At 45.5% G+C, this 27494-nt stretch overlaps 1 protein-coding gene across 1 annotated transcript; it reads right to left on the bottom strand.

Annotated features, from left to right (window-relative positions):
• Window positions 1-621: 621 nt before the first annotated feature.
• On the bottom strand, window positions 622-13985 carry LOC132383170 (charged multivesicular body protein 2a). The gene is made up of 5 exons (XM_059954041.1): window positions 13803-13985; window positions 8496-8675; window positions 6841-6971; window positions 4229-4290; window positions 622-2969 (listed from the first exon to the last, which is right to left on the bottom strand). The coding sequence occupies exons 1-5, from the start codon at window positions 13968-13970 to the stop codon at window positions 2851-2853; spliced, it is 660 nt and encodes a 219-aa protein (XP_059810024.1). The 5' UTR covers window positions 13971-13985; the 3' UTR covers window positions 622-2850.
• Between the last annotated feature and the right edge of the window lie 13509 nt (window positions 13986-27494).

The following is a 27494-nucleotide window of genomic DNA, read 5'->3' as shown; positions in this document are numbered from 1 at the left end:
GCTTTCATGAGGAAGCTATTAGTCACACTGCAGGTGTCCACAGACAAGGAATGGTACACATGTACTGGAGTCAGTGCAGTGTCTGAGTCCCAGGAAAGAGGATAGTTTCATGAAAATGTACATCTATGCTGACTAGAGTTTAGTAGAAATGGGACTTTATCTGAAAGGAGAAGATAGATAATTGAGTTGTCCACTTGGACTGAAACAAAAGGATCCCAATGCTGAATGGAAAATTTTTAGCAGATGCTCTGCAGGACTGTGCTATCGAGGATCAGATCTGCAAATAAAGGGATAGAGGGATATAGGGATTGTGCTCAAGATATTATGAGCATGGCTCATCAGAACAAGCCTGAGGGGCTACAATATCTGATCCTCATGTTACCTTCTGTCCCAAGTACCACAGACATTGCCAGCTTTACCCCTCCCTCTGTCCACCAGCCCGCTGCCCACCTCCCCCCACTTCATTCATCAGCACACTGCCCAGCTCCTCCTCCCCAACTCCCTTCCACCCACAAGCCCCCTCCCCACCTGGTCCATCAGCCCATCACCCCCTTGTTCAATCACTACACAGCAACAGAAAACAATGCTGAAATGGAAATCCACAAAGATGCTGGACTCTGGTCAAATTTCAAAAAATAACCAAATGGTAAACACTTTATTACGGCACATCAGGTTGATCGTAAATGTGGAAACCAAAGAAAATAGGTTGCCTGAATATAAAAGCTTTGCAAGAAAATTAACTGACTGCACATTGCCCCTGACACTCATCTCCTGATATTCGACACACACACACACACATTTGTGTAGGCTCTCTTCAAGAATGATGTGATTCAACAAAAGTGCATCATAATGGCCACTTGCATAGAAGTTATTTTACAAGATTTCATTTTTAGCCATGCTAGAAGCTGAACATCTTTACACCATGGACTCCACAGGTTCCCTCCCCATGAGCAAGTGAAATCTTGTGGTAGAGACAAGCTCACAAGATAGGTTGCAGGGATAATGGAAGTTCCTTAGGCACTCCTACAGAGACAGGGAACACTAATGAAGAGATACGACAGCGGCTTCTGATACTGTGTCACACTTGCTCAGTCACTTCCAAGCTCAACCAGTGGGTTGTTGATATCGAGGATATAACAACAGATTTGCTTCAAGTACATTCTTTTGAACGATAGACAAACTGAAGGCAAACTACCTGTTCACCTTATGGTTCAAACACTGCTGAAAATTCTCTCCATCATCTTGCGTCGCTCGGTTTTTAATGTTTCAGTCAGTGAGCAACAAGCTGGGTGTTGATAATATACAGCACTGAGCAGGGATGCCCAGCCAGTGGGCAGGAACATGCACAGGAGTCTGCAGTCTTCTGGGAGCAGCCCAGCAAAATGACTCGGGCCTTCAAGCTGCCTTCAAGCTCTCCTGCACACCGTCCACCGCAAGCAGCAATTGAACACTAAAAGAAAACTCCTACAATTCTGTCTGGAGAGGCCGAGGGCAGGGTCTGCAATGCGTGGGGGGAGTCAGGTTTGCAGAACCAACTCCAGGGTAGCAGAACTGGGCTGAAAGGGTGCAGACCTAGTATAGACAACGCCATGGCACGTCTTAACCAGGCAACGCCGGGAGTTACACTCGTCACAGCCTGGGATTCACTTGCTACTTGTACATCCTTGTCAGCAATTCATTGATTCAATAGCAGCCAAAGCACAACATTGAGGAGTGACCACATCATGTGAATGGAGTTAGAGATGGGAGTAGAATTAGAACAAGCTATTGCAATGTAACCCAGGCCAACTTTATTTTATTCTCATATTTATTAAACTCTGTCCCTTTTTACCATGGAATCTAGCCACATAAGCAAGTCACGCTGTAATGACACTGTCTTAGCAGTGGTGGCCCTGTACCAGGACAATACAATGGATCGGTACACTCCATAATCAACATTGGCAGAAGAATGTACAAAGGACAAAGTTGACAAAGTGAAGAGTGAGCTGAGATTTTTAATTGCACATAGAATGTCATTTCCAGTCACCCCACTGGAACAGGATTAGATGCACCAGCATTAGGTTGGAACCGCTCTTTCTTTGGGTCTAGTGCTCACCTCACGGCATACAAATCTCCTCGGAACTAAGTGATTTTTAAAAATAATCAGTCAGCCTTAATGCCCGAGTGACCGGGTGGGCTACAACGTCCCTCTACTCCTTCTCCCAGCCGAGATGAGTATTTGGCATGGGTCCAAGTGCTGATGTATTTTTACTGGAGTTAGAGGAGGTGCAGTCCGGTGTATGACCAAGAGTGGGAATATACATAGTCCACGTTGAGCCAGTGGCCATAAAGCTCAACGTGAATCGGCACAAGCCAGTCCCAATAGTGTTACAACCACCAAGAAATTTGTGTTCACCCTCACGTTCCTCCAGCCTCTGCAACGAAACGAATTTGCTCATCTCCCTCCAAAGGATCCAAAATCACAGGTGCTTTTTAAATACTTCCTTTAAAGTGTTGGTGGGGAGGAGGTGGGTTTGAATTTGGAGTGCTCCTCGCCCGAAACTTTGGTGAGCATTAATACAACACTGGTAAAGGATGATTAAAGAAAAATAAAGACTTGGGAATAATAGACACTGGCAACCAACAAGGCTCCAACTCTCTCTGCCACTGACTCCCAGCTATAGTGGATTCACTTAGATTTCCTCGTTCTTAAGTTGGTGTGTCCTGCCCATTGCTACCCCCTCCCTCCCCAGATGTACCAACTTGGCGATCACTCCCACAAACCAAAAGAAATACCAAATCACAATCGCTCCGTGCAGTCTATATTATACAGCTAATTTAAATTTTTAAAACAACCACGTGGCGACCCACTCAGTCCTTGCGGAGGTTTTTCAGCCGTTTCTCCAGGTCAGCATCTGCGTCTTCCAAGACAGCCGGCTCTGCCTTTTTCCCGGCAGCGACACTGAGTGATGCTCCAGTGCTTGGCAGATCTAGAAGGCGAAAGGAACATCCTGGGGTTAGCTGCCTGGGGAATGGACCAGGCCAAAGACCTCTGACTGCTACAGCTGGAGATGACCTTTCCACTGTGATCAAAGAGCTCCAGAGATCAGAACTCTTACCCATCACACCCGCACTGGATACAATCCCAACTGCAGAGAGTTGACGCAACATTTAACCTGATATGCTGCTCTCCAAGAAAAATCCACGCTGCAATAGGGAATGGCTTTCAGATGAGACAACTGTCTGCTACCTCAGGTGGACATGGAGACCCTGGGGCTGCACTCAGAGGCATGGTCAGTAATTACTTCTCACAACCTATCTCACATTTACCCGTCTGATTCCCACACCTGGCTATTGTTTTAGTTATATTATCAGACAGAGCTTAACAAATGTTCACCAAAAGCAACCACAAGAGCTTAGACCTGCTATGCACTTTTCAATAAGATCAAAGCTTATCTGCTGTTGGCCATGATACTTGCTGTCCATTATGCTTATGGTGTTTAGGGTTGCAATGAAGGATGCAGTCCATTTGGAAGGATTCTTCATTGCTGTTTCCATAAAAATTGTTTTTGGGCCAGTCTGGGTCATTCGCCCTGAGCCGAACCCACAAACCTGGCAGTGGACCACTCTTAGTCTAGCTTCTACCCTTTGACCTGTTTGGCATGGGTGACCCAACCAAGAGCCAAATCACAAGGTCCTGACTCTAGCCAACAAAGCTCTCCAGGTCATTGAGGCACACAAGTCTCCAAAACCCACGATAAGGTTGTGGTCCTCTTGGAGGGGTGCCCACAATATTTTCCTACTGAGTCCCATAACCCTAAATTCCTTTGACATCACTGGATATAAAGCACTCAGGCATATCCAGCAGTCTTGAAAGGGTTAGGGTTCAGGTGAGGGTTTTAATGCAGGTGCTCCTTCCCCACACCCCTCCCCCAGGATCTCACTAATACACTGGACCTTCCTGCCTGTCAGGTAGACTTCACTGAACTGTGTATGGCTGTAGGGTACTCAAAAAGCAGGGAAGCAGACCGTTTCACCCAACTCCATGCCAAAAGGGTTGCCCAGTGAGCCATCCCATCCCGAGTTTGTCCTACAGCCCTCCATAAGGAGACAATAAATTTCAAGAGCTTCCGATAGAGAGAAGAAAACGGGTACAGTCTGCTCATTAGCTCGCCGGTTCAATGTGTCGGCTGCATGCTACAACATTATTCAGCTGGCTGAACCCACCTTTCACCCCTGTGATACTTACTAGACAGCTCATCAGTCAGGGTCAGTCCAAGTTCATCCAGGACCTGAGACACGATAGCATCACTGAAATACAAGAGAGATACACATGTACTAGTTTATTCTTGGTATTCACTGTGGTGGGAGCAGAGATGTGGAGCCTGATGCCAAGATTTCTCTCTCTGCGGATTTGAGTTGAGAAACAACACTCAGTCCCTGAAAGAATGATGGTCATGCCCTCCTGCAGCTTCACCCAACTCCCCAGACAGGCATGCAGGCTGTTTAATCCCATCTGCACACAGGAACAGGAGATTCCATTCAGATCTCCAGCTTGTTCCCTCATCCCGCTGCAGCACGGCCGACTCAAATCCCTACGAAATGCTGGAGGAACTCAGCAGAGTCTATGGAAAAGAGTACACAGTCGACATCTTGTGTGTGTTGCTTTAGATTTCCAGCATCTGCTTGTGACAATCAAACTCCTTTCCTTTTACATTCCCCAGTACTCAGAGCCAGCAACCAAATCCACTAACAACAGACACCCATTACCAACCTGCACACTGCACTGGAATCCATGGATCCCGCACCAGCCTCCACAACCCCCTCGACTTGAGATATGGAACTCCTCATGACCAGTCTCCAGCCTCAGATTTTGAGGAGGAGGGGGGGGTAGGAAAGAGTACTATGTTTTCCTCCATCCAGCCTGTGTGAAATGTTTCCAGAAATTGCCCAGCCTAATGTTAATGATTTGCCTCTAAACTCCTCTCAATTACAATTTCCCACTATCCGAAAGTAGAGTGTTCCTATGAAACCTTTCATAAGCCGAAATGGCATAAAGTGAAGAAGCAATTACCATTAGTTTATATGGGAAAAAGTTTTAAGTGTTCCCAGACCCACAAAATACCCTACCAAATCATACCAAATAACACATAAAACCTAAAATAACACTAACATATAGTAAAAGCAGGAATGATATGCTGCTAGCAGAACCAATAGTAACATTGGCAGCTTTCAAGATTCTTTCTCTCAGTGTGTAAATAGTATGAATGGTGGACGCAGGCAAGTTCAACGCACAATGTCTTTATTTTGTTCACTATGATTGAAACACTTAATTACATCCAGCTTTATGCTAGCATAACACCCTTACGAGCTCTCTTAGGCTTTTCTGATACCTTAGGACACATCTTGCTTTCGTAAAAGCGAACATTCCTCTTCAGATTTCTTTTGGTTAGCGAAAACAGGTACTACTGTAGGTCTTTCGTAAAAGTGAAATGGCGTAAAGCGAAGTTTCGACAAGTGGAGGATACTTGTACTGTAAACACCATTAGAAAGTACAAAACTTACACAAGCTTAATATCTTTTGATCTTTCTGTATTATTGAATTGACTCTGTGTCCAAGTCAAGGATAATACATCCCTCTGACGCAACCACAGCCAAGTGCAGACTTAACCAAATTTCCACTGTTTTGGTTGCTGGTGATCTGGAGTTTCCTGTTTAACGAATTGCTGATGTCCAGCGTCTCACCCTATTCCAGGAGGCAGTAGCACACTCTGCCTGTTCCACTACTTTGTACTTGGGGCCTCAAAATAAAAGCTTTGTATTGCTAGGTGAATGTCTTTGATGATTAAGATTCATCCGCCACTGTCAGTAAAGTGGTGACAAACTTTTCATGGCCCGAAGCCACCGCAGTTCAATGCATGATGCAACAGAGAAAGCCCTGCAGCTTGGAAGGAACACAGCGATATACTACACACACAGCTTTTCTGTGGGCATGGACATGCTTAAATCACCTTTCACTTCCCTGGGCATCAGCAACCCAGTCAGCTCTTGTTTTCCCCAGGCAGCTGATAACCCAACACTGACTCTCCAGGGAGAATGAATTTGAATCACAGTTGAAGGATAGAGGGATATTTCTGCCTCTATCACAAACAAACCCCTGCATTCATGGATCCAGTGCTATTGCAGAGCACCAGGTATTAGCAGAGTGACCTAGCTCCGAGCTTGCCTGCTGAGTACATGTGCACACAATGCCTTCTGTCAGTACTTTGACGAAGAAGAAAAAACTATTTCCAAGTCTGCTAACCAAGAGACAAGTTTAACAGAATCCTTTCAAAGAAGGATGGATGCATGGAGAGTGAATCTCTGTTGAACTGCCAGGAACAGGCAGAGCGGTATACTGTCCTCTGGAGCAGGGTGAAGCACTGGACATCAGTAGTTCTTAAAAAAGGGAACCAAAGTAGTGAACCACCACCACTGCTGGGAGTTTGACACATCTCAGAGCTCAAGTCCTGGCCAAGAGTGAAAGTAATCCAACAGCCAAAATCACCATCCAGAGGACCATGGCTGGCAGCTGTGTGGGAGCACAGTTCCCTAAGAAACATCAAAGAGTTCCCCAAGAAACACCACCCCAATTTGGAAATACATCCACATTCTATCATTGTAAATCCTCACAGCCATACCCAAAATTGCTGTGGGAACAGTTGCAGAGGTTCTAAAAGGTGGGCTTACAACTGACTTCTCTATACCAGCTTTGTCAACATTACATCCAGAGATGAATAATAAAGAATCCCAAATTATGAAGCGGATTGCGCCTGCTCCCTGGACTCAAAAGTCACAACCCATGAGATACTCTACACTTACCTCTCTTCTTCGTCATCTTCATCGCCCATGGCATCATCAATGGCGTCATTCATCATTTCCTCTTTCATGTCCATGATCTCTGTCTGCTTCTCAAATTCCATCATGATCTTCTGAATCTGAGGCAACTTCAGCTGCAAGGAGAAGGAAAGGTCAGGACTTTGAGTGCAAGAAGACTCTCACCACCAGCTACAATTAATCCAAACCTTCAACAACATTTCTCTGCAGCGACATGGAGTTCAGGTTTGGATGAACAGGTCATTGAAACTGGAAGAGTTTTGATGATGATCGATCATAAAGAAAAAAATTAGGAAGGTGCCTGAGGATCAAAGAGAAGCTGGTGCTTAACGTGGGTGGAATTTGCCAGCACCCAGATGCCAGTTATGGTCACTGTTATAGAAAAGACATGGTCAAAATGGAAAGAATACAGAGAAGATTTACGAGGTTGTTGCCAAGACACAAGGGCCTGAGATATAGGGAGAGGTTGGCCTGGCTGGGTCTTTATTCCTTGGAATGTAGGAGAATGAACTTTATGGAAATGTTAGAGTGAAAGATAAGTGGATGATAAGTCTATCACAGGGTAGGAATGTCAAAAACTAGGAGGCATAGATTTAGCTTGAGAGGGGAAAGATTTTAAAGTGTTCTGAGAGGCAACTTTTTCCATGCAGAGGGTGGCGAGGATACGGAATGAGCGCAGGAAGTGGTTGGGTCAGGTACAACAGAGTCACTACAGCAGCAGCTACATGGAGGATGGGACCTGGAAGAATGCAGAAATTGGGACTAGCTAGCTAGGTATCATGATTCAGCACATAGCGCTCTCCCTCTTCCAAAATAACTCATCTCCTGCTCCTCACAGCTGTTGATGAATTATATTTTTAGCATTTTTTGAGGCTGTCAGGGGCTCAACGAACAGCCGCCAGTTAACTCTGCACTGCTACACTGTGCTACTTGTATGACTGAGCAACCACGAAAGCCCTGCTCTCTGCATTCCTTTCCTCACGTTCTTCATCCACCCCTCACGACTCTTGTTGTCTTCAGTCACCAAACCCATTCCTCAACACACCAAAGAAAACCAGGAAATAGGAGAAGGACCTCCAAGCTGAGCCACCATTCCATATGACACCCACCCCCCCCCCCACCCCCATTGACCTACCCAGGTCTCGGTTCCTTCTCTCTGCCTGGTCCCCAATGTCCTCGATTGCCTGGTCTTTCAGAAGCTTGGCTGCTTCCTCTTTCAACAGGCCCAGTGATCCAGCCTCCACAGCCCACCAGGGTAGATATTTCCAGAAATTCATCACTCTCCAAGATAAAATTCCAACCTGCCCCCTAATTTTGTAACCATGACCCCTCATTTGAGACACTCCCAGTTACAGAGACATCTTTGCATAATCCTGCTGTGCCACTCCCCCCACCCAGGAGATTATGCACTTCAATAAAATCCTCATTGTTTCTAAAATCAGAAAAATATAGATCTAATTTCCCAAGCCACCCATGATAGGACAACCCTCTCATCCCAGGAATTGCCTGGTGAATTATTCATGGAACATCCCCAATGCCAGTTAATGCCTTCTTCAATAAGGAACTGATTCAGCTGTTTTCCTCGTCTTTACTACAGTATTTCACCACACACCCAACTCGCTTCACAAGCAAAACCTTACCTGTTGATTCATGGTAGCCATGGCCTTGGTGACTCCTTTCATGGCCTGGGCCATGGTGTTGTTCGATTTCAGAGTCTGGATCTTCAGTGACACGGCCTGGATGTTTGCCTTCATCATAATGAACTTCTTCACATAGCGACGCGTTCGCACCAAGTCTTTTGCCATTATTTTCACTGCATCCTAGGGTTTGGCAAAAGAATACCATTCATAGGTACTGTCGAGATATTCAGTCCAGAAACAAGCTGCCATTTCTTTCCCCACAACAAGACTTTTTTTTAAAATACTGTTGAATTTTAAGCTAAGTGGATAAAAGGAAAAACTTAGAGCACAAAACGAGACCCACGAAATCCAGCTCCTTCCTCCACTTTATTCGAGTCACTACTCCACAGCTCCAGTGACCCGCCCTTCAATCCCATACCATTTGTAAGCTTTCCTTGTGACTCTGGCTTCCCCCACATCCCAAAGATTTAATTAAGTGGTAGAATGTGGGGAACACAAAATGGCATTGGCATTAATGTAATTGGGAGCTTGAAAGTCAGCACAGACTTGGTGGGCTGAAAGGCCTTGGTATGAGACTCCAAATCAAATCCCTTCACTGCACCCTGGTTTTCCTCAGTTACTCATTCAACCCCTTCTTACATGTTCCTCAGTTACTCATTCAACCCCCCTTACATGTTCCTCAATTACTCATTCAATCCCCTCTTACGTGTTCCTCTACTACTTGATTCAATTCTTCCCCAGTTCCACTTTGTCCACACTCAGCAGAGGACTTTCTCCTGACCTTTAAGTCAGATCTCATGGTAGCTACTACACTTAACACTCCTGGCTGTAGACTCCTCCACAGAACCACACCTTCATCAGCCTGCTGGGAGACCTAGCAAGGGTTTTACCACATCGTCCTTCAGCTCTCCCTTTTCCAGCCTGCATGGTCCACTAAGCGCTTAGTGCACGGACTGCACACCATCAGTACTGGATTCATAGCCACACAGAATGGAAACAGGCTCTTCAGCCCAACTGCTCCATGCTGACCACATTTCCAATCCAACCTGGACCCATTGGCCCACATCGCACTGAACTTTTCTTATCCGTGTACTTATCCAAGTGACTTTTAAATGTTGTTAATGTACCTGCCTCAAACTCATTCCCTCTATAGAATATCCTCCCAGGTTCCTCTTAATTGCTCCCCTCTCACACTAAACCCATGCCTTCGCTAATCTGGGCGAGAAACAAGAGTGACATGAGCAAAAGGGTTTTTGTTTTACACACTAGAGTGGTTCTGCTCAGTAAGGGAAGTTGTGGCAGTCAAAACGGAGTGAGGTACTACTCCATCTTAGTGGTCTCCAACCTGATTTCATCAATATTGATTTCTTTATCATCTGGTAACAATTCCTCTCTGTTCCTCCAATCCTTCTGACCCCTTTACCCCTTCATTCTCCACTCCTGCATCTTCAAGAACTGCCTGTCACCTTCACCTTCCTCTCTCTGGTTGTCCACCTCCTTCCCTTTATTCCAAAATCTACTAGAGCCATGGATTCCTTCTTCAGCCCTTCGCTGACACCAGGGCAGCATGGAGACGTAGTGGTTAGCTTTACGGTACCAGTAACCCAGGTTCAAATCCTGCCACTGCCTGTAAGGAGTTTGTACGTTCTCCCCTGTGACTCCGTGGGTTTCCTCTGGGGGCTCCGGTTTCCTCCCATAGTCCAAAGACATACCAGTTAGTGGAAATCGGTCATTGTAAGTTGACCTGTGATTAGGCTGGAATTAAAATCGAGGCATTGCTAGACAGTGTGGTTCAAACGACTGGAAGGGCCTATTCTGTGCTGTATTTCCATAAATAAAACTATCACCTCCCAGATTCACACAACACTCACCAGCTCATGCCCATCCCCCTCCTCCTACCCCTTTCATTCTGGCTTCTGCCCTCTTCCTTTCCAGACCTCATGAGGGGTCTCAGCTACTGTTCAGTTCCCTCCACAGCTGCTGCCTGACCTGCTGAGACCCTCCAACTGTGTTGCTCTTGATAATAAAGGATGTAATGTGTGAAAGAATGAGGAAGAATGGGACCAGATGGTCTCCGTCATGATGGGTGATGCTGCAATCACAAGGGCAGTCCTGCTGAAGGGTCTCAGCCTGAAACGCGACTGTACTCTATTCCATTGATGCTGCCCAGTCTGTTGAGTTCCTCCAACATTTTGTGTGCGTCTCTTGTTTGCACACTGAATACATTTTCAAACTTCAGCAAATGTTTTTCCTCACACTTCTCTTCCGTGTCACCGACCCTTTCACTGCTCACACAGGCCTAACGATGAAGCCAAGATATCAGCTTCATCGTTATCCAATGGTTAAGTTCCCAAAGACTGGAAGGTCACCAATGCCTTTGCTTTGTTTAAGGAGAGTAGCAAGGACAAGCCAGGAAGCCACAGGCTGGCCAGCCTGCCATCAGTGATGGGAAAGTCACTGGGGGGAATTCTGAGGGGCAGTATCTTCTAGCATATGGATAGGCGGAGGCTGATTAGGAGTCAGCATGGCTTTGTGTCTGCAGTAAGTTGTGCTTGATAATGTTTTTTTAATTTTTGAACAGATAACTGAAAGGTTAAGGTAATGCATGTAATCCATTTGAACTTCAGTAAGGCCTTAGATTAAGTCCTGCATGCTAGGTTGGTCGGGAGGGTTAGGTTCCACAGAATCCTGGATAAGCTAGTTAGAGGGATTCACAACTGGCTCGAAGGTAGGAAGGTGGTGGCACTGAAGGCTGTTTCACAGAATGGAGGCCAGTGACTAGTGTAATGACATAGGGAACCCTTATTACTCATTATTTCAATGATTTTGGATGTGAATGCTCAAGGTTAGATCAGTAAGCTTATGTATAATACCAAGCTAGGTATTGTTGATAGCGGAGGCTATAACAGATTACAGCAGGGCCTTGATCTGTTAGGGAAGAGGCTGAGGAGCAGCAAATGGATTTCAGTACAGGCAAGTGTGAGTTAGTGCAAGTTAGAAAGTCAAACCATTGTAGGACTTAGACGATGAATGGCTGAGTACTAGAAATGTGAGCAATAGAGTGTAATGGAATAGAGGGACCTGGAGCACAAGTGCACAGTTTGTTGAAAGTGGTATCACAGGTAGACGGTGGTGAAAAAGGCATTTAGCACCCTGGTTTTCATCAGTCAGAGCACTGAGTACAGGAGCTGGACATTACGTTGCTGGTGACGTTGCACTTGGGGAGGATTGTTTTCCTTAGTTTGTTATCGGAAAGACATGGTTAAACTGGAAAGAGTGCAGGAAAGATCTACCAGAGCATTGCCAGGACTAGCGCATCAGGGTTATGGGAAAGGTTAGCTGGGGTGGGTCCTTATTCCTCGGAGCGTAGGGGAACGAGGGGTCACCTTATAGAAATGTTTACAATCACGAGAGACATAGATGAATAGTAGAAGTCTTTCCCTAGGGCAGGAGAGTCCAAAACTGGAGAAGGGGGCATAAGTTAATGCTGAGAGAGCAAAGATTTTATAGGGTCCTTTTTCACATAGAGAATGGTGAGTACATGGAATGAGCTGCCAGAGGAAGAGAGTGAGACAGGTAGAACAGTATCATTTATAAGCATCTTGGATAAATACATCGGGGGGCAAGACTTAGGCAGACATGGGTCAAGTCCAAGAAAATGGGGCTAGCTGGTTGGACACTGGGGTCATTATAGACTCACTGGGCCAAAGGGCCTGTATCACACAGACACACATAATTCATGAAAACATAGTGGACTGAATTCGAAACTGGCTTGGCCATTTAAGTCAGAGTGTAGTGCAGGAGTGCAGGCTGCTATTCTCACTGAGGACCTGTGACCACTCGTGTTCCACAAGGATGAACACCAGGAGATTTTTTGTTTGTGAATGACCAGGATGAAAATGAAGATGGAGATCTGTGACCACTCGTGTTCCACAAGGATCAATGCGTAGAGTTTTTTGTTTGTGAACCACCAGTGTGAAAATGATTAGTAAGTTAGCAGCGACACAAAAATTGGCAGAGTTGTGGATAGCAGTCAAAGGATACAGCAGCATATAGACCAGTTGGAAATGGCAGATGAGGTGTATTCTGATGGAGGTCAAATGCGGTAAATGACAGGACCCTGAGGCATAGGTGCAAGCAGATGCTCAGTTTAATTCATCATCTTGGTTGGAGCAGACACCGTGGGCTGAAAGGCTTGTCCTTGTGCTTTTGCGTCTCTCTTACAGAGACATAGCTATTGATTACAACATCTGAGAATATTAATGGCACCATGGTTTAGCTGGTAATGCAGAGGCTTGAACTCAAGTACTGTTGGGCCAAGAATCGTGATTTAAACCTGTGCATTGATGAAGCATTGCTGATGTTTCTCAATCACGATGACTTGAAGGGGTACTATTATTAGTAGAGCTCCCCAACACTCTCTGGATCTTACAGGGGTTCCCAAACTGGGGCCCACGGGCACCTCAGTTAGTGGGACGGGTCTATGGCATAAAAAGGATGGCAAGGTGCCCTGAAAGGTGGGCAAGGTATGCGTCTTGAGAGTGAGCATTTGACAGCTGTGGGCCTGTATTCACTGGAATTCCAAAGGATGAGAGGTGACCTATTGAATGGTGAAAGGCCTTGATAGAGTGGACATGAAGAGGATGTTTCTTATGGTGGGGGAGTCCAAGACCAGGAGGCACAGCCTTAGAGTAGAGGGATGTCCTTTCAGAATGGAGTTGAGGAGGAATTTCTTTAGCCAGAGAGTAGTGAATCTGTGGATTTCTTTGTCAAAGGCAGATTTGGAGGCCAAGCCTTTACGTATATTTAAGACAGAGGTTGAAAGATTATTGATTGGTCTGGACATGAAGGGATACAGGGAGAAAGCAAGAGACTGGGGCTGAGAGGAAAATTGGATCAGCCATGATGAAATGGCAGATCAGAGTTGATGGGCCAATTGGCCTAATTCTGCTCCTGTATCTTATCAGATGTGTTCTTGATAGGTTTAGTGGGCTCAATTTTGCCCATTGTGTCCTCCCTATTACCTCCAGATTTCACCACTGGTCCACACACCAGGTGCAATTTACAGTGACCCTCTGGACTGTGAGAGGAAACCCAAGCACCTGGAGGAAACTGACACAATTACAGGCAAATTCCACACACTCAGGTCACCGGGAGAGAGTGGCTCTCCCAGACACAGCACTGCGCCTTCTGTCAGGAAGAGGAACACAAGTCTTTTTATTCTGATCTCTGTTCTAAGTGATCCAGCCCATCAGGTTACTCTCCTCTGGAAGAATTAGCTCCTGAAAAGGCTTTGCGCGCACATACCATCTGCCCCTGTTTGGCCATTTTCTTGATGTCCGCAATGATCTTCTTCTCCTGCTGCTCCAGCTTTGTTCGCTCGCGGTCCAGCTCCCTCATGGCCCGGTTCAGTGCCCGCTGGTTCTGCCGGAGCATCTCCTCCGGGGTCTTTCTTCTTCCGAATATGGCATTCATGGTGCTTCACTGAACTCTGGCAGAGGAAAGCAAAGAATATCAGGCTCGGCGTAGCTTACAACTCTAATCCCTCTTTTTCCACCAACAGCAGATTTCCAAGCCTGGTTACAAGTTTTCAAAGATAGCTACAAGCCCAGAAGCCCCAAAGGCTACCACCAGCCTTCCACAGAGCCTTGGAGGACCCCTATCACAGACTTCATTAAAATAGCAGCTGCAATACTACAAATCTTAAAAGCATCCATGTTGTTGATAATTATCTACCTTCCTTCACTTTATTTTTATTCCAATTATGCTTTATTTTTCCAGATTTTGAGCAGAATGAAGATATTATTAATACTTTAAGCTATGACCAGTCCTAAAGCAGCTGTTTTCTTTATCTTTCCAGGTGCATTTATTCTCAGCAAGTTCAAAGTAAATTTATTATCAAATAAACATACGTCACCATATACAATCCCGAGAGTCATTTTCTTGTAGGCATTCAAAGTAAATTCAAGAACCATATCAGAATCAATGAAAGATCAAATCACACCCAAGAGAACAGAGAAACACCAATGTACAAGACAACAAACTGTGCAAATAGAGTTTTTAAAAAAAACTTAAATAAACAATAAATATCAAGAACGTCAGTTAAAGAGCTCTTGACAGTGAGCCCATAGGTTGTGGAAACAGTTCAGTGAAGGGGTGAGTGCAGTTATTTCAGGAGCCTATTTTCAGGAGCCTGATGGTTCAGGGGTAAAAACGATTCCTGAACCTGGTAGCATGGATCCTGAGGCTCCTGTACCTCCTTCCTGGTGATAGCAGTGAGAAGGGCGCCCACCTGGATGGTGGGCGCCCTTGATGATGATGTGCTTTCCTGCGAGTGTTTCATGTAGATACGCTCAAAGGTGAGAAGGGTTGTACCTGTGATGGACTGGGCCAGATCCACTACTTTTTGTAGCTTTTTCTATTCAAAAAGGCATTGGTGTTTCTATACCAGGCCGTGACGCAGCCTGTTGAAATACTCTTCCCCACACATCTAGAGAAGTTTGTCAAAGTTTTAGACGACATGCCGAATCTTCGCAAACATCTAAAAAACGTAGAGGCGCTGTTGTGCTTTCTTTGTAACGGCACTTGCATGCTGGACTCCGGAGAGATCCTCTGAAGTGTTAACACTGGGGAGCTGCTGACCCTCTCCGCCGTTCAACCCCCATGAGAGGTTAAAAATATTGGTCAGAACAATATTGGTCAATTGATCAGAACAAGTCTTTAGTACTCGGCCATGTACCCTGCCTGGGCCGGAAGCTTTCCATGAGTTCAGCCTCCTGAAGGATACACTCAAGTCGGATCGGAGACTGAAAGCACTGGCCTGTGGCAGGTCCACAATGACTCCATTTAGAAGTTTCACTAAGCCCATTTGGGACATCAGTAGTGTACAGTTCCAAGGGTCGAGTGAGCCCCAAAGAAGACCCAAAGTGCTGGTAGGTCTTGCTTGCTCCATTATAACAGGATTCAAATGAATTTTATATATCACGTGCACTTCAAAAAATATGGTGAAATTTGTCTTAATAACCGACACAGCCTGCAAGCATTGCCAGTCATCCTGTCACCAACACACAGCTTGCTGGCAATGCTCCGCAGAACACAAGTAAGAAACCAACAGCAGCAAAACAAGCTCTATTCTTCCCACCAACACACATACACAGTCCCCCAACCCCATCTCTGCACTCCAGTCTCCAGCAGGTTTTTACAACAGATCAGCAGACATTGACAGGATTTACTATTTACTTCTACAGTCTGAAGAAGTATTATCCAGACGCCTGTTCACTCCTATCAGGCCACATGATCATTTAACCCAATGTTTCACACTGAAGACAGCCCCTCTGACTGTGTAGCAGACAGTTATAACTGCAGTGTGACTACTGGCCAGACTTTGGTGCCCGAGTGTCTGCAGTGGAAATTGAACTGAAAACGTTCAGCAAACGGTGCAAATACTGCCTATCAAGTCTCCTAGAGTCGGGGCTCCCAGGCCAAGGGCTCAGGCCCAGCCCAGGACACAGTGAGACTGCCAAAGGAGATTCCCAGCAGATAAACACTCCCCCTCCCACCCCTAACCACTCGCTCTCTGGCCGGCACTTCCTCACTCCCACCACCTCTCCCTCGCCCCTTCACTTGGCCCCGTGCCCGCCATCCCGGGCCTTCAGGCAACCTCCGGGTTCGCTGCCTTCCGTTCCCCCGACCCCTGTCTCCACTCCACCGAGCAGCCCCGGAAAGCCTCAGTGCCTGTGGCACAGCGCAGCAGGATTGATGTTGTGTCGATTCCACCTTTACGACTGTAACTTTGTGGAACGAAATTCCCGCTGGATTTTCGAAATCCAGAACAAGGAGGCGGGCAAGTTCAGATTTATTCTGCAACTGGATCGCCATCTTGAGCAGATATCCCAGTTTTATCAATAAAACGCCTGAAGTATAGAAGACAGCTAATTAGTTAGCCAGGTCACAAACAACAGAAAATCTGCAGATGCTGAAAATCAAACCAATACACACAAAATGCTGGAGGGACTCAGAGGCCAGGGAGCCTCTACGGAAAAGAGTAAACAGAGAACGATAGAGGCCGAGATTCTTCAGGATATCTGTCAAAAGTTTATTCTTTTTTACAGATGCTGACTAGCTGCTGAGTTCCTCCAGATTTTTGTGTGTATTAATTTACCAGGTGTCGGACACCGTCTTGTATCCATCGTTCCCGTCTAGGACCAGGTGTCGAGCACAAAGTCGTCTTCCCCCACCCCACCGCATGGAAGCCGGCATGAGATACACTCTTCTGTCCCCCACCCCTTTCTGAAATTGGGCGTCGGACACTCTGCCCCTTCATCCACACCCCCACCCCCGACACACACCTTACCCTCTGTGATCAGGCATCAGGCGCATGTTCCTTCTTCACCCTTCCATTTGGGATCGGGTTTAGGGCACACGGTCCTCTCCTCACCACTCCTACCCCCGAGACCAGGCATCGACTCACCGTCCGCTCTCCCCTCGAAGTGTTGTATACACCTACCTTGGTAAGGCAGCAGCGAGGTGTAAATTGGTGATGCATCCATGCGCACCTCTGCAGGTGATATCGAACGGGACCTGTGAGTGTAGACAGAGGACGTCATATTTTCTGGGACAGAATTCCAGATGGAGAGATGAATCAGTCTCCGACTTCCCATTCGCATCTCCCACCTAACTCCCGATGTCTTCTTGTCCAAACCTTCCTGCCTCATACCTCAAACAAAAGAAAATCTGCAGATACCAGAAATCAAAGCAACACACATAGCTCTTCATTTTTTCCATCATCCATGTACCCATCTAGCAATACCATTAATGACCCCAAAGTGTCAGACTTTACCGTCATCATGGCAATGCATCCCACACGCCCACCATTCTCTGTGTAAAAAAACAATGTGCCTCTGATATTCGCTCTGTTCTTTCAGCTAATCACCTTAAAATTATTCCAAATCTTGTCATATTGTCGCTCAGTGAAAAATGGCATTGTCTGTGCATTCCATTTCTGACTCTTATCATCTTATACAATTCTGCCAATTCCCATCTCATTCTCCTACGCTCGAAGGAGCTGCCCAGCCTTCCCATACAACGCATGCTCCCTTACCTAGGCAGCATCATGGTAAATTTCCCCGTTAGCTTTTCTAAAGCTTTCATATCCTTCCTATAATGAAATGACCAGAACAGAGAGCAATTCTCCAATACGTTAAATGCAATAGGGGAAAATTAAGAGAAGTAAGCAGTTGAAGTTACTTGCTGATAATTTTCATTAAGACTGCACAGGAAGCGGCAGAAGCCACAATAAGAAGGTGGTGGCAAATGGAGGATTATAAATTGGAAGGTGTAAAGTGAAACTGGGAGATTACATTTTACCATGGAGAATGGGGTGGAGAGGGTAACCAGAGCGAGGCGAGAGGCAGGTGAAGAGAACGGGTCAGGCTAACGACAATGGTGAAAGGGAGAAAAGACAAAGGATGGATGTTGAAGTTTTTAGAAGTTAGAGAAATCGACAAGCATGCTACTGGGAGGCTACACAGACAGAAGATGAGGTATTGCTCCTCCAATTTGTGTTTGGCCTCTTCGTAGTGGTTGAAATGACCATAGGCAGACATGTCAAAATGGAATCGGGAAACCGATCTAATTCTGCCTACTTCCTTTCCAGGCCTAACGATGAGTTTTGGCCCGAAACGTCGAGAGTTTATTCCCCTGAATAGATTGAGGGCAATGTGATAAGAAGAGTTAGATTGATCTTAGAATAGGTTAAAAGACTGGCACGTCGTTGTGAACCGAATGGCCTGTTTTGTGGTGTACTGGTCTATGCAGGAAGAGAAATGCCCAAGGTTGCAAGGATAGGATTCCCTTGTCAGAGGTCACACAGGTGTAGAGCGTGATGAAGGATCTTCGTCGCAGAGGGCACTAAGTACCAGCAGCTGGAACGTTATGTCGCGTGCAGGTCTTCCCATCCCCATTAAAACGAGGGTGTGATTAATTGGAGAGAGTTAGAAAATATTAACGGAGACCTTTCTGAGACTGGATGGCTTGAGTTATAAGCTAGGACTGTTTTCCCTGGTGCAAAGGAAGCTGTCAGGTGACATGATAAAGATATATAAAGCCAGGAGCGGTGTAGATGAGTTAGGCCATCACAATCTGCATCCTGCATGCTTGGGGAGTCCAATTCTAAAGAGCACAAAATTAAACGGAAGTTTTAAAGAACCCGGGGTGGGGGGGGGGGGCAAGTTGGTAGGGTGCATTAGATGTTGCACGGTGTGCTGGTGCAGTTGGGAAATTGAGCTCAAGAGCCACGAGCTGCTCTGGTCAGCTCTCCAGCTTCGGCAACATCTGTGCTCCCTGCGGTCGAAACCCGTCTTTTGTGTAGGACAACTAGAACCACAGACATTTCTCCAAGTGCGTTCTCTCTAGCTTCTGAAACATCTACAATATAACCCAGATTCTATACTCAGAGTCCTCTCCGATGAAGTGTCTTTCCACAGCCTGTTGAACTATGTCATTACCATCGGGGAACTTGCAGGCCATGATATCTCTATTCTACAACAGAGATCCCAAATAGAAGATAAATTATGAGCCCTTCAGCTCATAATCTACAGTCGACTAAAGAAACCGACTCCACGGTCTAAACCTTCCCTCCTACACAGACCATAGTTCCAGTTGATCCAGATCCTTGTGTAACTTCTGTCAAATTTCAGAGCTGATAGGATGGGAAATTACCCAACACGAAAGTGGGCAGAGAGATGGCGGATGCAGTTTAATCCTCAGCAGTGCTGGCGCTGGAGTTTGAACGGAAGGGAATGGGAGAGGAAACGTACTGAAAATGGAAATGCTCAATCATCCGATGAAGTTGGGGTTTTTTGCTTTGCTGCGTCCTTAGTTCTGAACTTGTGTGTGTGATTTTTCTCTCTCTCTTGAAAGAAGATTACATAATAGATTTCAGTCTGCGAATCTGACGGTTGGAACATGACAGAGATGGCATTACATTCGGGCACAGAGAGGATGTCTATGTATAACCTCGGAGAGGGACGGTAATGGGGAGTATGAAGTTGGGAGGGAGCTGTACAGGAGGAGTAGTGAGCGTCATGCCGCGGGACGGGTGATGAGAAGACCATAGCAGCAGGATCAGTCAGCAGAGAGGAAGCAATGTGAGAGAGGCAGTGCGGAGAGAGCGCTTCAGAAAAGGTGTAAGGAGGAAAAGGAATTGAGAAAGGGGCCATGGTGAAGGTGCGGGGAATTAAGAGTTATGGAGAAAAGGAAGGTAGGTGGATCTGAGTCCATGGCCAGATCAGTCATAATCATATTAAATGGCAAAGCATGCTCGACGGGCCAACGGCCATTTCTGTTCCTAATTCGTAGGTTTCGGGTGGGGAGGAGTTTCTGATGGAGACACATGAGTTATGGAAAAGGGAGTATTCACTATAAAAGGTATTCGAAAGTTTACTTTTCGGCTTCCATATGAATTACCTCTTTACTTCCTCTATGTCTCTATGTCCGGGTCTGACACTGAGTTGAAGCTCCCTCCTCACCTTCCCTCCAGACACTCTTGGGGTCAGGCACAGAGTGAAGTTCCCTACACACCATTCCAACACACACTCCCGGTGTCAGACCCAGGGTGAACCTTCCTTCACACCATCCCATCACACACTCTAGGGTCAGACATATGGAGAAGCTCCCTCATTTTCTGTCATCTCATACTCTTGGTGTGATACACAGAGTGAAGCCTCCTCAGCACCACCCGGATGTGCGAATGTCCTCGGCGGCTAGTCCGAAGAGTAGGACCAGCCAGTATATCTCACTCCCCAAGACACACAATGTTGCTCCATTGCACTGGGGCCGAGGCTCAGCCATAAATTGAGGGGGCTGCTCCCTTCAGATATTCCGAAGGGGGTTGAATCCTGCTGCAAGTTACGTGCGCCTTCGAGCAGACTGAGAAAGAAAATCTGCAATTCGGTTCAACAGGCGTCGAAAGTGATAGGTTCTCGCACCTCCCGACCCTGTTCAGCATCTCCCACCACAACCCCTCACCACCCCAAACTCGGCAAGGCCCTGATGGAGCAGGGGTGGGGAAGCCTTTGGCAGCTTTAATAGCAGCAGCCTTATGGGCAGAAACTAGCAACAAATTCTGTGAAATGTCCTTGCGGCTAATGAGCAATGTCAATAAGGAAGCAAAACTCGCAAGCTTGCAAGCTGAAAGTAAACTTACGATCTAAGTACGCATACATTGCCATATACAGCTTTGAGAATTAATTTATTGCAAGCACTTACAGGGAAAGTGCAAGGGAATTTTACTTAGTTGTACAGCTGGAGTGTGAGGTAATAAAGGCGAATGCAGTACAATGAAGATATTGAGTATGTGGCCTGACTACACAACAAAGCTATTAATAAAAGTGATGGAAACGGGAGCTAAGTTTCATGGTTCTTTACTGGCAGAACTCCGAAATGGATACACACGTACAGATCAATAGGCGTCTAGTAGCGCATGCTCAATATGCGCCAAGTAGCGCATTCAACGACGTCTTTCTAAAACATAAAGTAGTCCCTCATTATACTGTTGGCTATATGGTACACTGCTCCCCTGTTATTTTAATAGTGTATCAACTGTTTTCTTAACTGGAACACTATGCTAAACAAATATGTTTACCCTTAACATACAACGCCTACCATTGGTTTATTTAGTAACTTAATAATATCGAATTATAACAATGTAACGTGATAATATCAAACTATAACAATCGCTTTTTTTTACTTTTGGTCTAAGACCCATTTATAACTCAAGTCGCTAGTGAGGGTGGGGTGGGTGTATTCTCTCGATTGTCCGGCACTGAAACAAACAAATAGTTCTTCACTATATTGTCTGGAATAAATTAAACAATTCACAAATTGGCAGGTTCCGGCCATAGACAGTAGTCACGTCCATGTTGCAAAGATGTCGAAAAGCGAAGTGAAATCCGTGAAAAGGTGAATGGTATTCTTAAAAATATGCACAATCATCAAAGGTGAGGGTTGCAAGGAGCCCTGACACAGAGCCTTGACACGGAGATTTGGCTCATAGACTGAACACGGAGCTTTGACTCGGAGAGACGGAGTCTCATAGATAAACCTTGAAAATGGAGCTAAACATAGAACAAATGTTTCTAAGCGGTCGGGAAATGTAGTTATGTCACAGGAAAAAGACAAACGAACTGGCAACAAGTGGTTGTGACGCCGAGGTTCTTATACTGCAGTTCTTGATAGAAACCAGGTGTGCTTTCATCAAAGATAATTAGCAGTATATGGGAAATTATAGGTCGGAATCAAGGCATAATCAAAGGATGTTAACAGCAAGATAGGGAATTAATGATCGGGACCATGACACTGAGATGGCATTGGAAAGTGTCTTCAAATAGTTTGTTCTTCAAGTCTATAAAGTGTTTGTTTTAATACAGATTTCCTTATTAAAGTCATGAAAATTTGACTTCTGAGGATGGAGAGTTACGAAGATTTGTGCCTCCAAATTGCTAAGTGTTCTTGGCAGCATTTCGCCTCCGTATAATGAAGACTCCTCTGTGTAGCTGTCCTAGATATGTATGCATCTTGATGTTATCACTTGTATTCATTACCCATATATCATTTGTTCCAACTGAGCTAATTACACAGCCAATCTTCGTATTCTCCTTAGATTCCAGATAGATAACCTGACTTTTATGATACCATCTCTTACAGTAATATACCTTTCCATCTTTTATTCGTGCTTCATAACTTTGTGCTGGCGATTCACCAGGACTGCTGGGAAGATGCTCAGGAGAAGGCGGAAATGCTGGTCTTTTCAAAGATTTAAGTTATTAAGAGTTCGCAGGTCTTCCATTATCTGTTCATTTGTTAACTAGCAATTTTACTGCGCAGGTGCAGGTTTTCGTCTTTTGTCTGGAATTGAAACAGGGTCATTGGGTCTCCTCTTTAGTATCCTAGTCATTATTGGTTTTACTTCTATTGAATATCCCGTGAGTTCCATTGTTAGCCTCTCATTCTCAATCATCTTTTTGCTTTCATTCTAACTCAATCTTTTTATATTCAAATTCTTTCACTGCTGCTTTCTTCTCTTTAATATAATTCCTTTCCATTTGTTCTATCCCCAGTTGCAGAAAAACCTCTGCATTTCGTATTGTTTCCTTGTACTTTTGATCTGGTTTATTCATCCCCTTTTCTGATACTTCTGCAAAGTGCCTTCCTGTAACTGCTGTAGCTGTTTTTTGAGAGATGTCAATTTCTCCTGGTACATCTGCTCTTTTACTTCCAGGTAGTCTTCATCACCTTGCTTATTGGCAATACCTGTCTCACTAGCATCCCACATATCTTCATCAGAGTCGTGGCCATGGATATTCCTTTTGTCCTCATTGTCGACGCTATCTCGCTCCTTCTCTTCATTATAATAGTTGACAATGGGTGAGAGGAGAGCTGCGGACATGCCCTCCCCCCGAGCAGCCCTCCTTTGTGACACAACTAATGCCTTGATGGTATACCAATTCAACTGGATTTTCCTTAGCCAGTCACGTCCCAGCAACGGTGGTCTTCCATTTCTAAGTATAGAGGTTCAGCTGCTGTGTTTTCTCCTTTAGGTCACTGTCACTTTAATTTTAACTTTGGGATGCACTCTCTGTCCTGTGTAAGTCTTTGGCAGTACTTCAGTTCGCTTCAGAGGTAAGTGCAAAATCAGTCGTTTATAGTCGTGTCCAAATACATTTTCAGTCTCACGCCTGCCATTGGAGGAGTGATGCATATTACTCTTCGATCATTGGTCTCTTTCACACTATGAAGATGGAGACAAGTCAGTTCACTTTGGTCTGAGTCGTTTTCATCAGAACTGCTTTCATTCTTTTTGTGTACATTGTTGTATTTTCCTTTCTAGGGTTTCTTTTTTTCTCTGTACTTTGTCCTTTTTTTGCTGTTTAAAACCTTTGTACACTCCGCCAATCTGGCCCTGTATGCCACCATATCTGCATTCTTTGTCTTCAAAGCCACAATCATGAGGGTCATGTGATCTGTTCACACAACGGTAACATTTCTTTCCTTCACTTCTGTTCTGTGATATTTTATTTGTAGCATATAGCAGAGATTTTTGTTGTATCTCTGAAGCGCCCCGTGCTGCTGTTTCCCATGATATTGCAATGTTCAGCACCTCCTCTAATGCAAGGTCTTTTTCACTCAGGATCTTCTTCTGTATGCTTTCACAGTGCATGCCATACACTAACCTATCCCTCAATGCGTCCAATAGACCTGCTCCAGATTTACAAGGTTCTGATAGTTTGCGCAATTCAGCACAATATTCAGAAATGCTTTCATTTTTGCTCTCACTCCGTTTGTGAAATTTAAATATTTCATCAATGACCAGTGGTTTGAAGAGAATGGGTGAGGCTAACCAGAACAATAAATGAGAGAAAAGACAAAGGGTTGGTGTTGAAATTTTCAGAAGTTAAATATAATCGATGGGCATGTTGTTAGGCAGCTACACAGACAGAATATGAGGTTCTGCACCTGCAGTTTGCATTTGGCCTCATCGTAGCAGTAGAGGCAGCCATAGGCAGGCATATCAAAATAGGATCGGGAAACCAAACTGCCTCTGTTTCCATCCTCCAGACCTAACTAGTGTTTTGGCCTGAAACGTCGAGTGTTTATTCCGCTTAATAGACTGAGGACAATGTGATGGGAAGAGTTAATTGTTCTTAGTAAATGTTGTGAACCAAAGGGCCTGTATTGTGCTCTTCTGATCTATGAAGGGACATGTCCAAGGCTGCAGGGATATAATTCCCTGTCAGGAGTCGCACTGGTCTGGAGCGTGATGGAGCCACTACATCGTAGAGGATATGAAGTCCCAGGCTTTGTACAATACCGTGATGCGGCCACACTTGGAGTATCGTGTGCAGTTCTTGCCATCCCGATTACGAGTTCAGAAACTGTCTCCGAGATAGTGGTGGTGGGCGGAGGAGTTGGTGGACTTCCACCATGCAGAGGACGGAAGATGCTTGGACTTCCTGAAGAGGAACCGCGTTGTGAAGTGTGTAGAAGGCTGCAGTAGGTTACAATTGGACATTGACAGGGTGCAGAGCTGGGCTGAGAAGAGGCAGGTGGTGCTCAGTCTGTGAAAGTATGATGTGATACACCTTGGAAGGTGAAACTTAAAGGCGGAATACAGAATTAATAACAGGATTCTTAGTCATGTGGATGAACAGGGGCATCTTGGGGTCCACTTCCCTATATTGCTCAAAGATAGGGTGCTAGGAAGCTGTATGGTATGTTAGCCTTCATTTTTGAGGGAATGAGTTCAAGTGTTGTGAGGTGATTTTGCAGCTGTATAACACAGTAGTTCTATCATTCTTGGAGTATTACGTTCAGTCTGATATCCTTATTACGAGAAAGATGTACCTTGGTTTTTGTAAGTTGTATGACACGGTTTGCCGGGGAAGGCTCATTCAGAAAGCTGGTAGTAGTGAGATCCATGGAAACGTGGCTACGTATAAATCAAAATTGGTTTGTCAAAGGCAGTGAGTGATAGTAGATGGAGCGTATTCTGTGCGGAGGTCTGTGATCAGTGGTGTTCCGTTAGGGATTTGTTCTGCAAACACTGCTGTTTGGAATTTTTTTAAATGACTTCGATGAGCAAGAAGAAGAGCAGATTAGAAAGTCTGTGGACGAGATAAATGTTGACGGAGGCGTGGAGAGTGTATAAGGTTATCGTAGGTTATAATGGGACATTGACAGGATGCAGAGCTGGGCTGAGAAGTGGCAGAAGAATTTCAGTCCGGAAAAATGTCATTCTTCATTTTGGAAAGTCAATCTTAAGACAGAATACAAGGATAATACCAGGATCCTTAGCAATGTGGAGGAACAGAGAGATCTTGGGGTACACCCCACAGATTGCTCAAGTTTTTGCGCAATTTAAGACAGCGTATTACGAGTTATTCATCTTTAATCGGAGTTTGATTTCAAGAGCCACGGAGCAAAGTTGCAACTCTACTGTGTTTAGTTCTTTTTCTTCTTCTTCTTCTCCTCCTCCTCCTCCTCCTCCTCCTCCTCCTCCTCCTCCTCCTCCTCCTCCTCCTCCTCCTCCTCCTCCTCCTCCTCCTCCTCCTCCTCCTCCTCCTCCTCCTCCTCCTCCTCCTCCTCCTTCTTCTTCTTCTTCTTCTTCTTCTTCTTCTTCTTCTTCTTCTTCTTCTTCTTCTTCTTCTTCTTCTTCTTCTTCTTCTTCTTCTTCTTCTTCCTCCATCATCCTCCTGTTCTTTCTCTACTTCTTTACCTCCTTCTCCTCATCCATCACCAACTGGGGCATAGGCCGCCGTCTACAACTCGCCAGATCCTGGGCCAATAGAAGGTTGATTGGCTATGAGGCTTCTGCTTTCAGTACAAGAATTCAGACATCTTTGAGGTGAAGATCCTTCTTCTCCCAAGAATAAGGTCTTTGGAGCTTCTGTTGGCGTTCCTCTACTTCGTTGTTCTTTGTAAGTTGGGGTTGCTATACCAATATTCAATCGTGCTCGTTTCTCAAAGACTAAAGGTCTCGGCCCGAAATGTCTCTCGTTTGCTCATTTCCATAGATGTTACCTGGCCTTATGGGTTCCTCCAGTATTTTGTTTGTGTAGCCTTGGATTTCCAACATCAACATATTTTCTTTTGTTTGTGGGACCGCTATGGCGGTGTTGAGTTCATTTCTGCTCACCTCTTTAGAGGAAGGATGTGGAAGCTTTAGAGAGTGTGCGAAGGAGATTTACCAGAATGTGGCTTGGATTAGACATCTTGTCTTATGGGCAAAGGCTGAGCGAGGTAGAGCATTTCTCTTTAGAGTGCAGGTGCGTGAGGGATGGTTTGATAAGATTTAAAGATTATACATCGAGTGGACAGCCAGCGCCTTTTCCATGGCGGGTAAAGGCCAATAGCAGAGGACATCTGTTTAAGGAGATCTGAGGAGAGTTTAATGGCAATGTCACTTAAGGAACATTTACGCAACTAAATGGATGAAAAAAAGGCAGGGATTTGTGTGGGGGAAAGCTTTAGATTGATCTCAGAGTAGGTTAATTCTATCACGCCATGGGAAAGGTGGTGAGGTGTGCACGACAGGAGGAGCAGTCAGGAGAGGAACAATTGTGGGAGGGGCAGTAAAGTGAGCCCTGCAGAGCGGTACTACAGAGTGAAGCATATTGAGAAGATGGCCTCGATCAGGATATTGCGGTCTGGTCCACGGGGAGGCAGCAGGCAGTTAATGGTTATGGAGCAAAGGAAAACAGATCTAGGTGGGTCCAGGGCCAGATCACCCATAATCCTACGAAATGGCAAAGCCGATCGACAGGCCCCCTCCTGCTTCTAATTCGTGTTCTGATGGGGAAACCCGGGTTTTGGGAAAGGGTGGACTCATTGTAAACGATAAAGCAAATTTGCATAGACAGAGTGTACGATTGTAATCTGCAGTAATAAATTGTATAGAACAATACATGCCATTCTACCTACAATTTCCATTCAGCCGGACTTCTCTTGTACTCCACTGTGATGAGCAAACCAGTCTAAGATGGGGTCCAGAGTTCACCCCCGTGAACTATGCCGCTAAAGAGAGAGAGAGAGAAGAAGAAGAAGGCGGAGGCATCCCGCTGCAGACGGGAGAGAGAGAGAGACGTGATTTAATATTAGGGTTTTAGCTGATTGTTTACCTTTGCTCCGAGGACACTTTCTTTGCCTGCTTGTGAAGATTCTTGCTGAGACATCAAGGCGGGACAGGTTGATGGACGGCCTGATGGACGGCCGGTACCCCGCAAGGGGAAATAAAAGCAGGTCAGCAAACACATAAGCAGAAACACCACGGGACACTGAAACAGTGTTGTGCACCCACGTGAAGGTGGGGGTTTGGAGGATCGATTTGGAGGAATCGATCAGAGGCTGACAGTGTGTGAAGGTGCGAGCGGTGGGGGTTTGTTTGTGTGTCCACCCTTGCCTGGGTGACAAGCCTACCACTGCAGAACGGTCGTGCCTGGTACG

This window comes from Hypanus sabinus, chromosome 29 (assembly GCF_030144855.1).
Source record: "Hypanus sabinus isolate sHypSab1 chromosome 29, sHypSab1.hap1, whole genome shotgun sequence".
NCBI classification, from domain to species: domain Eukaryota; kingdom Metazoa; phylum Chordata; class Chondrichthyes; order Myliobatiformes; family Dasyatidae; genus Hypanus; species Hypanus sabinus.
The sequence above is the reverse complement of the archived record's forward strand: the minus strand, read 5'-3'. Positions and strand labels throughout refer to the sequence as shown.

What these genes read in the sequence shown, in the direction of transcription:
- LOC132383170 (XM_059954041.1), bottom strand. Translation starts at nt 13,970, where the DNA reads ATGAATGCCATATTCGGAAGAAGAAAGACCCCGGAGGAGATGCTCCGG. An exon ending in TGGCCAAACAGGGGCAGATG is followed by an intron (nt 8,676 to 13,802) that starts GTATGTGCGCGC and finishes GCCAAACCCTAG; the next exon opens with GATGCAGTGAAAATAATGGC. An exon ending in TGGCTACCATGAATCAACAG is followed by an intron (nt 6,972 to 8,495) that starts GTAAGGTTTTGC and finishes TTCTCCTTGCAG; the next exon opens with CTGAAGTTGCCTCAGATTCA.